The sequence below is a fragment of the Paramisgurnus dabryanus genome, chromosome 23 (assembly GCF_030506205.2).
Source record: "Paramisgurnus dabryanus chromosome 23, PD_genome_1.1, whole genome shotgun sequence".
NCBI classification, from domain to species: Eukaryota; Metazoa; Chordata; class Actinopteri; order Cypriniformes; family Cobitidae; genus Paramisgurnus; species Paramisgurnus dabryanus.
The window spans coordinates 15,387,271-15,401,115 of record NC_133359.1 but is presented as its reverse complement, the minus strand read 5'-3'; the positions used below and the strand labels follow the sequence as shown (position 1 = coordinate 15,401,115).

Below are 13,845 nucleotides of genomic sequence, written 5' to 3'. Positions count from 1 at the left end.
TTGAACTTGCAAACAAAGACATGCATAACTATAGGCATAGATCCTAATACTGTACTTAGGTTGCTAGCATGTTTATTATAATGTGCTGATTATGTGTAATATTATTATAATATCAAGTTTTGGAATATAAGTGAAGGGCCAGCTTTACTATACTCCACCCAAATACATAAATTTAACAACAGTACTTCACCTATCAGATTTAAATGTAGTAAAGAAAAAGGGTAATTTTGCATTATACATTGTTGTGGTATATTTTGCATAGGTGAAGGTGTTTTGGATGAAAGTATGACTTTACAGATCCATGAAAGCAGTTTGTGTGTTTATTAGGTAATTTTTAATAATTAATAGCTAAAACAATTTATTGGTTTGAAATTGAAAGCAGACAATGAAGTGCCGATTGGATTGTGGTTGTCGGAAGTTTCCAGCTGTGTACCATTATAGAAGATCACATGAATCATTTTAAGTGACTTCCTGTTCACAGGGATTTTGAAGGCTGCATCCGAAACCGAAGGCAGCTGACTTATTGCCTCGCTGCCTCATGAGACAAAAAATACATTTCCCTGGCCAAAAATATATGCTAAATACATTTTTAGAAAGTAACGCTAAAATTAGATTTAACCTTCATATAACAACATATATTTCATTATGTTTAAATATTTTAAATATATGCTAAATACAAGTAATTTTTGTTAAGTATTTTTTGAAGTTTAAAATCTTAATTTTAACCTTTTTAAAACTGTTAGGTCGTTACAAGTTTTTCTTCCAATACGACGTGAATATATTTCTTTGGATTGAAATATATGGATGGCTAAATATATTTTAAAATATATTCCAAAATATATTTCAGCAAATATATTTTCTAGCCATTTATTGTATATTTTGAAATATATTTAAAAATATTTTAGGGCCATGATTTGCAACAGACAGTGTTAACGTTACCATGTTTAGCCGATTGATTACCATAACCATAGTTTTACTAAAAATACAATATGGTTTAACTATTGTGGTGAGAAGATAATACATTTGTGGTAACTGTGGTAAATTAAAATAGAAAACTATACATCATGGATTCATTTTCGTAGGAGCAAATCATCTAAATGAAGTGCTAAATAATATTACTACTTATGTGTTTCCGTAAAAAATTTAAAACAAACGAGTAAAGCATGTTCCTTAAAAAGATCGATGCTTTCTTGGTAAATCACACATACCGTCTTGATCCTGTTGAAGTATTTTGCAGTATATATTCTGTAACTGTTAAATACGCGACATTTTTTGCAGAGTTTACAGTGTTTTTTCGCGCTCATTTTTACTGATTTTGAGTTGATTACAAGGCAGCAGTCGTTTGGCGCCCTCTATTGGATTTTGTTTGTATTGCACCGATAGTCAATTTTGGACCAAAACCTGAGAGCAAATGCAATATTTAATACATTAAAAAAAAAAATGTACGGGAGTAGTAATTTGATGTAATTTATCAAATAATGTAATTGTTGTTATAAAAGCGTTTATGACCTTATAAAGTGTTTCCCGTTTCCACGATTTTTTTCCCTCATGTCCATGGATACTGTAACCACTTGTGGGAGGACGTCTGTACGATTTGGCTTGGTCTTTTGAAATACTTTTATGCAAATAACTGGAAGTGAAAGAGTTTACTTATGTTGCACATGTTGTGTTTTCATATTCAGGGCCAATTTCTCCCAGATGCATGAACCTATTTACATTTACTTTACAGTATGTCCCTCATTGGGTTCCAAGAGGTAGCCGTTCACAAAAATGTAATTTGGTTGAATTGATAACATAAATAAACTCTCTGTTAATCCCTAAAAAAAACATAAAAAATCGGTGTATACACATTGTATACAAACTGATGTAACTTGTGTACCTTAAATACACTTTAACTCACTCCCCGCCAGCCACTTTTTGAAAAGTTGCCTGCCAGCATTTTTTGTGATTAGGTTTTACAAAATGCCTTCCAGGAAAATTTTCTTCTAAAAACATGTAAACAACAAACAAATATATCAAATGAAAGAACAGGCCCTCTGCTTTCAAACAAACAAACAAAACGGGGAAAAAAACGTTTCATCCTATCTATATTTTCTCTGCTTATAAACTCTTAAATATGGGTATTTTTCTTTAAATATAAATATATATATATATATATATATATATATATATATATATATATATATATATATATATATATTGCAAAAAGTTGAAAAAATATCATTTTTTGAAGGAATTTTGTTAGAGATCAGTTTCATAACGATTATTAAAACTTACACAGAGTTTAAAATTAGTAAATAACGTTTTTGCTTTAGTTTTTTTTATAACTTGGGTAAGTGCGAAATCTAGTGGATAATTGTGGTATTGCAGATTAACATAAAGCCTCATCAGGAACACTTTTTTTTATACAAACCTGAAATAACCTTTTGGTGACTAAGTACAGTACATCATTAAGCAAGCCTATATATATTTTGGCCCGTAAAACAGTTAATAAATTACCTTAAAACGAGTCCAAGTTCATACATTTTTTTGTCATATAAAAAAACTAAAAACTCATCTTTACTTTTGCTATAACCGCCCAACACTGCGGGATGTCAAATCAACATATATTTTTATGTTACTTAAACTTAACAAATTAAGTTAAACAGTTTCAACTCAGTTAGGTCAACTTATCAGAAGTCAAAACTTAAAACAGTAGGTTGATGCTACATTTTTAGCTTACTAAATAAATTACTATTATCTAAATGTAAACAAACAAAAGCAATCCAAAGTCAGTAAATGCACAACTCAAAGAAGTTTCCTCAGAAATATACATAAGTTTATTTACAAATACAATTGCATTTGCATAGAAATTTCCAAAAACAAAATAAAAATACAAAGTAAACAGATTTTGCGATTTATTAGAGGCATCTGTAGCTGAAAGATTTCGATTTAAAGCTTCCCTTAATTACAAGTGTAAACAGAAAAATATATCGCTCCGTTCACTTGCTTAAAGCATCCTCCTGTGCCGTAGGATCGATTCACTTGAGCTCAGGAGGGCGTCACAGTTACAATAATCAAAAACCATCACAAAGTCCATTGCATTTTATTAGTTTCGTTCTGACATTGAATCACGGTAAGAAGAAAGGTCCTATTTAAATGTCCTGAATCGAACCCTGACATCCCTCCCGTGGCTTACATTACATGATGTAACTGGTTCGTAGGGAACAGAAAGGTAGCGAATGCCCCTAAGGCACATCAGGATCATTGTTACTTAAATATATATATATAATATAATCTTTATCTAAATATAGATATATTCAAGAGAAAACTGGTATACGGTGGCCTCATGAAGCTCATATAAAGAAATGAAAAAAATCAACGTTACACCACTGGATAAACCATAATATTTATGCTGATGTGAAAACGTGTGATCATGAATGAAACAATGCAACCGATATAAAAGCGGAGCTGAATGAGGCCACGGCTTCCATTTCACCTTTCTGGAAAATATCCAACATCAACCAGTGTCAAGACAAAAGGTATGAACAAAAGAGAGAAAAGAGCGGTACATAAAAATCTGTCGTATGAACTGATGAGAGATCAGTCACGGTTGCTGGCCCTCTCCTGAAGCCTGGTCAGATGCAACAGATCGTCACACCAGAATGGGGAAGGGTCGCGCTGGCTTGATCTACGAAAGTTATTTTTATAGACCCTCCACCCTAAGATAACTAGTACGGACATCAGGCAACCCCCACCGACAGGAGAGACCCAACCACCCTGCTTCATGCCCTCATTAGTTCATAATCGCGACAGCGAATTTGGGAGAACCAAAAGGCCAGCTTGAATCCTCTATAACTTAATATCTCACTGGATATGTTAAATATTGCTTGAAGAAGCGCTGGTTTCGGTTTCCTGTTTTATTAGTAAGACAATTGGCAAAAAACACCTCAAAGTGGATGAGATAAGAAAGAACGGAGGCTTGTGATCTAACCATCAAGTTCGGGAAAACAATTCCCACGAAAGACTACCAAAGATGACAGGGTTGAAATAACCCCCACCAAAAAGCAATAAGAAGAATATAACGTCACAAATACAGTTCACCAAAAAAAAATCTTTGGACACATGAGTCACATTATTTTTATACAAAACATCAAACCTGCAAAAACATTTACTTAAAATTATTTGATGTATAATTTCCTCAAGATTTTTATGTGTCCAAAGTTTTTGGGGCCGTTATAGGAGACGCCATGTTTGACAGACAGCGGGGGAACCAATGGTCCGTAAGCATCAACACTGAGTAGATAAAAGCGTTTGAGACTTTCCTGAGTTTTCCTTAAAGGCAATGGCTCACACGACCGCCATGGGGTCTGACGGCTCCCTCTGACACCTTTCAGCACATTAACACTACGACTACTAAGATAATCATTTATACTCTCTCTCGCTCTCGTTCATCCACACCTTCACACACCATCCCACACTTACCGTTGTCTATCTATACATCACCTAATGTTATATGGATGGGCAAAACTGTACGTTTTGTGATATTCTGGTGCCTCTAATAAACAAAAGATTTCTTTGATTCATCATTATATTCATAAAGTAAATATAAATATTTATATAGCTCGACATTCTGTGATTCAAGAAGTTTTAGGCACTCTCCCTTTTCGTAAAACTGATGATCATGAAGGCCTTAGACTATAGCTGATAGCAGCAGAGAGGGGTAAGACTGTGTACCTAATACGGTACCAAAGACATAAGACTGGACGGGGATTCAGTGGGAAATGGAGAGGCTTATAGGAGTTTAATGGGAATGTATTGCTTTGGTCGTTGTGGCAAAAAAAGGGAGTTTTTAAAACGTCTGCTCCGGGATGACTGTGTTGAAGGGGTAGTCCCAAAATGTAGTGGTGATCCCGAAACCTGCAGAACAGACAGAATAAAAGAAATCAGATTTACAAACAGAACGATAAAACAACAAGATCATATACCATCCTATACTGACATTTATGACAATATTAAATATGTATATCTTTATTTTTATCCTATGCTATATACATATACATCACCATTTTGTAAAAACGTACTTATTCTTTATTAATATTTATATTTTTCTACATTATGAAATAATAATAAACTTATTCAAACTACAGGCATAACATAAAGGCAACTATAGGAATTATGTTGTGACCAAAAGCTTCCGAAATAAATCAAAACCTGGTTATATTTTATCATTGAAAGTGTAGTTGCCCTTTGTAGTATATTTGCAAAAATCTTACTCATCGCATTTAACCACGTGATCAATTTCAAAGAGTTTTAACGGAAATCACATCCATTCTGGGCTTTTATTTTTTATATGCAGTCTAAGGCATCCATTTCTACAATTATTTTTTTTTATAATTTGAGAAATTTTACTTTTCCAATGAAGAAAAAGAAAAATCATACATACCCCTTCATGCTGGGCAAAGATTATCACGATTAATCGCATACAAAATAAAAGTGATTTTGCATAATATATGTATGTGTACTGTGTATAATTATTATGTATATTTGACACACACAAATACATTTATTAATTTCAGAATTTTTGTATTGTTATCAAATTATTTTTATTTATATTTACAAAAAAATTATCTTTTAAACAAAAAACTTTTTTTATTTTATTGTATGCGATTAATCTTTATATATATATATATATATATATATATATAATAATAAGTCAGTTTTTTGCATAATATATGTGTGTGCACTGTATGCAATTATAATTTATATATATATAGACGGTTTCATCGGACGCACGTGATACACGTCTGGATCCGAACCTTACTTCCGGTTTCTTTTTTTTAATGGTCTGACTACTTACTAAACTGATCTCTTGAATGAATGCCTCGTCGAAAATAACAAATGTTTTGGTTTCCTAGGTAATCTATGTGTTGTTTTTTTGCTTGTTATATAAATAAACTATGTTTAAAGAACTTTGTTGTTATTTATTCTTAGCGGAGTTTACCGGAAGTTACGTGCGGACCGCGACAGCCGCTTGTTTATGTTGTTACTGCTGAAACGGTCTATATATATATATATATATATATATATATATATATATATATATATATATATATACACATACATTTTTTATTTTATTTATGTTTACAAAAAAAAATTATTTACAAAAAATCATATTTATGATTTAAAATTATTATTATATATATATTTACGCAGTTAATCGTATACTATATTGTATTATATATATATATCTATTTATGTTATTATATTAACATCACACATTACACAAACAAATATCAAATATATATTCCAAACACAAACTTCTATTTTGTATGGATTAAGCTTCCATATAAATCCATATATATATATACATACAAATATACCAAATAATAAAGAAAAAGCAGCCAATAAGAGCCCAGAATAGATGTGAACCCCTTCAAAACTCTTTAAATCTTTAATAAGCTGCTTGATAAAATGTCGATTTGTACAAATTCTAGGCAAAGGTTGACTACAATGAAGATAAATATTTTAAAATATTTATAATAAAACCTATAACATTATTTTAGTCCTTTTGATTCTCATAGCTAAATTTGTGTTATGCAGAGTTTACTAGTAAAATATGAGGAGAAAATGAATAAAAAATGTTTAAGTGACCCTTAACATCTGAATGGTAGTATACAGTATATATATAAACCATCATCCCATGCCCTTACACCTGGGGTCTTGATAAACTTGTCCTCACCTGCCCGTTGGTGTTCAAAGTGGTGTTTGACGTGGTAAGCTTTTAATCCATACAGATAAGAGCCTTTCTGTGGCGAGCCGTAGTGCAGGTAATAGTGGATCATGTCATAGACCACGTATCCACACAGACCTCCGACAAACAGCGAGGTCCCCAGACCCTCAGGAAAGATCTTGATGAGCGCTACATAGAAACCCCCGATAACAATAGCCGCCAGACTGGGAGGAAACACCAGACGAGAGCCATCGTATGGAGACTTGAGTAATAAAAAAAGAGTAAAATGAGTGGTTGGTTTTTAAAAAGCTTTTGTGATAAATGTGATGAATCTCAGATATTGAATAAATCACACACCTTGTGGTGCTGACCGTGCAGCAGGAAGTGCAGCATGATGAGGTAATAATTGTGGGCAGGTGGGCGCATGTGGAAGACGAAGCGATGGATGCAGTATTCGACAAAAGACCAAATGAACATACCGATCATGAAAATAAATGGAAAGGTGTACTTGTGGATCAGAACGGAGTAATCTGAAGATGACAAGAAAGAAAGTATAATATGTATACTGATCAAATAGAGTCAAAGTCATATTGTATTTCACTCGATAGGTACATTATCACACGCAAGGTAAATTTAACACTTGGCAACACTTATTTACTTAGCAGTGGCTCTTTGTTACTCGTTTAACTAAAATGAATGATGTTTGGATTAGATCAGATTATGTTACCTGATGTAATGTACAGTCTTGTACTCTCTTGTGCCAGTAATGCGTAGCAATACCAGCTCAGATAGATGACCAATGGCAACCATACAATAGGCACCATGTACCTGCATACACAAATGCAAATGTTTATTGTGTAACAGAAAAAATATTTGAATGAAAATGTTAATATAATATGAAAACATTGCATAAAAAAAGGATTTGTCAGTTTTTTGTGGTGGGCCAGTCAACATGTAAAAACAATCTTGTTGAGCGCTGCATACATTGTTCATTCAAATTTTTCAAACAATTATAAGGAATACAATAAAATAAATTAATCAACAAGAAATCATAACTTAAAAATCAATTCATCTCTCATACCATGAAGTCTTTGTGTTGGCCTCAAAAAAGTCTGACTCAAACAGTCGGATCGGTCGGTCCACAGGCTGATGGACCCACGTGTCATAATTCTCTCCCAGGTTTCCGACCTGCCAGGCCAGCGGTTTTCCCCAGTCTACCAGATCCTAAACAATAAAATCGTTTTCACGATTAAAATTTCAAACAGTATATCAGTAATGTCAGTTTGCTTGTTTATGGCTAGGTTGAGAAGTTCCCTACTTTCTCCACTAGATGTCAGTATAGGCCGTAGCCAGGGTTTGACATTAGTGAGGTCCAGGGGTGTTAACAAATGCTATCCCAGGAGAAAAATGTGCACTAAAATAAACTTTAAGTACACTAGATGTACTATTTTGTGCACTCATTTTGTAGTTAATATATCAAATTAGTCTTTAGTACTTCATTTAAGTGTACATAACTGTGCTATTTATTACGTCACAGCTTGTAAACTCTTTACCGTTAGTGTGGAAAATGTATTTATTTTCATTCAACAATGCAAATTATAGCATTATATTAACCGTGTTAATAAGCAACATATAAACAAGAACTTTGCAAGAACTTTAACGTGTTTAGTGCTCTTATGAATGTTTTTAGCATGACTTTGTTAAATGCTACCTCCTTAACTGAATAAAAAATAACATAGCCTTCTTCATACCCAATTCCCAACATATTTGACATATTTCGCTACTCTACATCTTTGTAGTTTGTATCAGTGTTATTTTCTACTGATTTTTAGTGTTAAAAGCCTTTATTACATACATAATCATGATGATTATTGTGCATGTCTTTCCGAATGTAATATCATGTCAGCAATAACCTGCTCATGATGCTGAATGACGGAATTTGATCACTGTTAGTGCTGGTCCCGTGTTGATAGATATTAGTACGAAAACAAACAAAATGGGCCATAAAGAAAAAATAAGTTCAGACTTTGTCTTTCAGCAATAAATCAGAGACATCGCTAACACTAACCAGCACATTCTCACTTTTTAAATTTCCCAAATTGTCACATTAATTGCTAAAACATTACACACTACGTCTAAAGAGGATTTTTCACAAAGGGATCTGGCAACATTGCGGCCGCCAGCGTCTCACAGCTGTCATTTTTACGCAAAAATATACAGTAAACTGTCCAAAAACTTAATTATATACGCGGATGCCAATATAAATAGTTTAAATTACTAACTAGTCATTCAGAGAAATTCTAATTTGATTTCTTTATATAATGTTTTTTACCGAGATCCGGACCTCGGTGGTCTCATAGCTGGCTACGGTAACGGGCATGATAACAGTATAGTTTAGGGTTTCTTAACCAGGGGTTTCGGTGCCCACGTGAGGGCCTTGAGATGATTAAAAATAATTTAAAATGAGACAAAACTTGCATTACAATAAGTTAAAATAACTAAAAATTAAAACATTTCTTAGTGTTTATATACATGTATATCTTCAGTTATGACAAACTCTTCAATGTTGTTGTTTTGGGGGGGGGTAGAAATAGTGAGTGGGGGCCTTAAAATGCTGTTTTGGACTAAGGAATTAGTTAAAAATGTTGAAATCCACTGAACTAAAGAAGCGAAAGTGAGTGTGTCACTACTCGACCACAAGGGTGCGCTAACTCCCCAAGAAACCTCAAAACCTTAAACTCAACATGGATCCATCCTTCTTTTCTGTCCTTTATGTTCATTTTATGTAACAGTTGTCTGATATAACACAAGTACAGTCTGGTAATCACGTGCATTATAGCACCTCTCCAATGTCACTTACCTAAGATGTGACGACTTCAAGCGTGCAAACTTGTTACAAAGTACGAAAGGCCATCAACTTTCAGTGATGTAAAATATGATTGGCTTTTAAAAAATGCTTATATCATAGTTTTGGCGGTATCAGTCAAGGTGTTACTGCATGACAGGATACCAAGTATAAGATAACCGCCCACTTTGTTGTTTATTGCTTCTTTGTGCAATAAGAGGGAGAGTACGAAGAAAACAGGTTGGATTCTTTGAAATGTCATCTGTCCGTCTATGAACAGGCACATGAGGATAAATCACCGCCTCTTTATTTCCCCTCAAAGGAACTTGGGTATGAATGAAGGCATTGCTAACAGGTGCAGAGACCACATTCCTGTCAATAGGGAATCGTTTTTCCTGTAGTAAGCTGGGTTTTCACACCTGGGTCACATATTTCTGAATAGCTTACTAGTTAATCGGTAAAAAGAAATTCCTAATGAGCACATTTGTTTGCACAATCATGCATATGCAAACATTGAATCTCAGATAATTGGAAGATATAAGCGATTGGTACAGCGCGGATCTCAGGCCCAGGTCACTGCACTGGAGATCACTAACCCTGTCTGTCAAACCTAGAGGCTTTGGACCAAACAATCGATGTTTGTAAAAGATCTATGCGAGTTTACCGATTAAAGCAAATGAAAAAGAAAGCAAAGTTTGTTAGTCAGTTTCGTTAAACCATTCAGCCGTAGAAATGACTAAACTAGAGTAATAACTAAATAACTAAAATGAAAGCTCTTTTTATAGAAAACAGAAAACAATATCACATGCTATTCAGCCTATCACACCGTTGGTGTAAAAAAACGCAATGGTGTTTGTGGTTTCCTGTCATATGATCAAAGGCTCGCTTCCAGATGTCAAGTAAACTGTAATATAGACATTTAAAGGGACAGTTCACCCAAACATTTAATACTGCATCTACCAATGTTGTTCCTAACCTGTCTGACTTTTTTTGTCTGCGAGACACAAAGGAATGATTTTGAATAATGCACTGGCTCCCTTTTTCATGCATTTAGAATAAATGGAGGCTTTTAAGTTTCCAAGGACACAAAAGCTTTATAAAAGTATCAAATTTGTGATTCAATTGTTAAAGGCGGTTTTCTCAAGCGGATATACCGATTCATTGAAAATATCTGATTGAAATGATTTGGACATGCCTATTCTCTCATGAATTCTCATGAATGTGCCAAGGATTTACAGGATAAAACTTCATTCAAACCTTATTCGTTCTGGCTTGCATCCACAGCTATCAAATAGCAAATAAGTCACGGACCAACTTTGCAGAAAAGTGAATGTAAAGGATTAAATAACTTTTTAGTTTTTGGATGGACTATTACTACTATCTGTCAGAAATGTCAATTATTGTGATATGGCTTGTATTGCAAAAATTGGTCCCAAGCTGTCACTGGTGCAATGCAGTACCCCTTAAAGGTGCAATGTGGGATTTTTAGAAGGATCTCTCGACAGAAATGCAATATAAAATATAACTATATTATCAGTGGTGACCTTATATAATAAACTGTATTTTTATTATCTTAGAATGAGCCGTTTATATCTACAAACACCACGGGTTTCCTTACATAGAAGTCGCTGTCATGTTTCTACAGTAGCCCTAAATGGACAAACTGTCTCTATGTTGTCTCAGATGCCGGCATGTTTGTCCCGTGGCAGCTGCTGTTGCTTCTCTTTGTATTTTCAGAATTGAGGTTAGTTAACATGTACCCCATTTATAGCGCTTTTCCATTGCATAGTACCCCAAGGGTTGGGTTGGGTTAGGTCAGCTTACTTTTGGGTGCTTTTCCAATGGATGCAGTACGTTGTACCCGATACTTTTTTTAGTACCACCTCGGTTGGGGTTCCAAGCAAGCTGAGCTGATACTAAAACGTGACGCTAAAAACACTGGCTGTTTCTCAATATGCGCTCTTCAGCGATCTTGCGTCCTTGTGTTCTCGCTCTACGTCATCATTAACCGTCTATGTTCAATTCCAATTCTTAAGAACGCAAGTACAGAGGACCAATGAAAATACCCGGATGTGTTCTTGATATCGAGGATGCATCGAGTGCAGACTTGTGCGCTGAAATCGCTTTGCGCCCCAAAAGTCATTACGGCAAAACAATGGTGGAGGTCAGGTGACCAACAGGAAGAGGCACACATCTCAATTCTCACAAGTGCATTCTGTGATCGATCTCCACAAGGACGCAAGTCAGTTTTTTGCGTTCTTTGAATTGAGTAACAGCCACTGTAGATCACTGATTGGTCTGAGAGAATCGCCACTACTAGCGTCATGCTAAACGCAAGATTAGCTTTACCTTCCTGCTTGCGCTGTTTTGAGCAAACCTGTTGTCATTTGTGCTTTGTTGAAAGTTCCCAAACTCCCTTTTAGCGGTGAAAAACATCCACAGGTTGAGAATCAAGAACACTATACCGGTGTTTTCCAAACTTGTGGTTTGTGGCGGCACATTCGCGACGCGAACATCCGCATGCACGGCCTTTTTGCAACTTGCCGTCGACTTACGCCATCTAAACGGTCATGTGAGACAGAGGTATAGTGATAAAGGTGATGTGCAAACATCTATTTGCGGTGTTCAATTTAGAGTTTGTTGCAGACTAGGGATGCTAAACAATTAATCGCGATTAATCGTTAGCAGAATAAAAGTTTTTGTATACATCACATATGTGTATAATAAATATGTATATATATAAATATGAACACATTCATCTATAATTTTAAGAAAAAAAAATGTATATATTAAGTATTTATATTTATAAATTATACATAAATATACAAATGTATATACACATGTAAACATTTCTAAAACATATACATGCATGCGTGTACATTTATTTATACAAAGTTATTATACACAGTTCACACACATATATGATGTAAACAAAAACTTTTATTCTGCTAACGATTAATCGCGATTAATCGTTAAGCATCCCTATTGCAGACTGATAAAGAAATAAATGTATGGGAATGTACAACAACGCTCTCACTTGTATGATGTCACAGCAGTAGGCGGGCAAATATAATGACACGCCTATAATCCCTCCCACTATAAAGTGATACTAAACTTGATGGAAAAGCTAACCGAGCTAAAGTGAAGTGAGCTGACCCGACCTGACCTATGCAATGTAAAGGGCCATTAGGTACAGATACTGTTTGGTACCAATATGTACCTCTGAGGTACTAATATGAACTCTATAGGGTGGTTTCCCGGACAGGGCTTAGCTTAAACCAGGACTAAGCCTTAGTTTAATAAGGAAATTTAACAAGTTTAAGCAAACATGTCTTACTAAAAACATTACTTGTGTGCATTTTGATGCAAAACAAAGGGCACTGATGTATTTTAAGATATGTCAGTGCAAGTTGTTTTCAGTTTGGACAGCTCTTGCATTTATTTTAGTCTAGGACTAGTCTAATCCCTGTCCGGGAAACCGCCCCAACAGGTGCAAATGTGTACTTTTAGAAAGGGTACCACCCCATTGACAGCTAGGGACTATTGTTTGACTATGTTTCATGAACAATTCAGTATTCATGTCAGACAAGCATCAAAATTTGTATTTTTTCATACCGTTTCTTCATTGACTTTGCTGCATTTTTTGATGGCTGCGGTTGCTTCTTCATTTGTTGTGTCTTCTGTGATCTTCTTTCTCTGTCTTAGAGTCTGAAAGAAAAAAGATAAGAGTCAGGTCAGTAAAACTACAATGAACATGTCTGACAAGATGAGATTTCACTATTGCATCAAATTGTTCATTAATAATAAAGCAACTATATAAGCAACTTTACATTTACGTTTGATTTAAATATTTGACATCATGACTTTACTCAGTAAATATTAAATATATCAAGGTTATATATATGATCAAGGATGATTTTATGTAAAAAGCAAATGAAAAAGACCAGGCTCAAAAAACAATTTCTCGCACAAAACCATCAAAATATTTGGTATATAACCCATGAGACTGGACCACATTTGTGATATTTTTTCCACCCCATACAAAGTTTTCATTTGTATGAACTATTTAAAATCACACTTGCGCGTGACTTGCTATTGTTCGAAAACGTTCTACATACAAAAGAAAGTAAACCGGAAAAATTCATTCAAACGTGTTGAATGTATGAATTCCAACACTGTGACACAAAAGCCACACAATATATGGGAGGTGCACGTCATGAAACGCGTTCAAAACACACACCCATATAAACACATCAAACCACAATAATAACTACGTGACGCTTGATGC

The 13,845-nt window shown here is 34.5% G+C and overlaps 1 protein-coding gene across 1 annotated transcript in view; it reads right to left on the bottom strand.

Moving 5' to 3' along the window:
• Positions 1-2,796: 2,796 nt before the first annotated feature.
• The window catches only part of fa2h (fatty acid 2-hydroxylase), a 31,217-nt gene continuing 20,168 nt past the window's right edge, over positions 2,797-13,845 (bottom strand). The window contains exons 2-7 of the mRNA XM_065291629.2: positions 13,173-13,265; positions 7,794-7,936; positions 7,440-7,540; positions 7,070-7,242; positions 6,722-6,974; positions 2,797-4,899 (exon numbers count right to left, since the gene is read on the bottom strand). Of these exons, the coding sequence (XP_065147701.1) occupies positions 4,832-4,899; positions 6,722-6,974; positions 7,070-7,242; positions 7,440-7,540; positions 7,794-7,936; positions 13,173-13,265 (831 nt within the window). The 3' untranslated portion in view covers positions 2,797-4,831. The remainder of the gene's footprint in view (positions 4,900-6,721; positions 6,975-7,069; positions 7,243-7,439; positions 7,541-7,793; positions 7,937-13,172; positions 13,266-13,845) is intronic.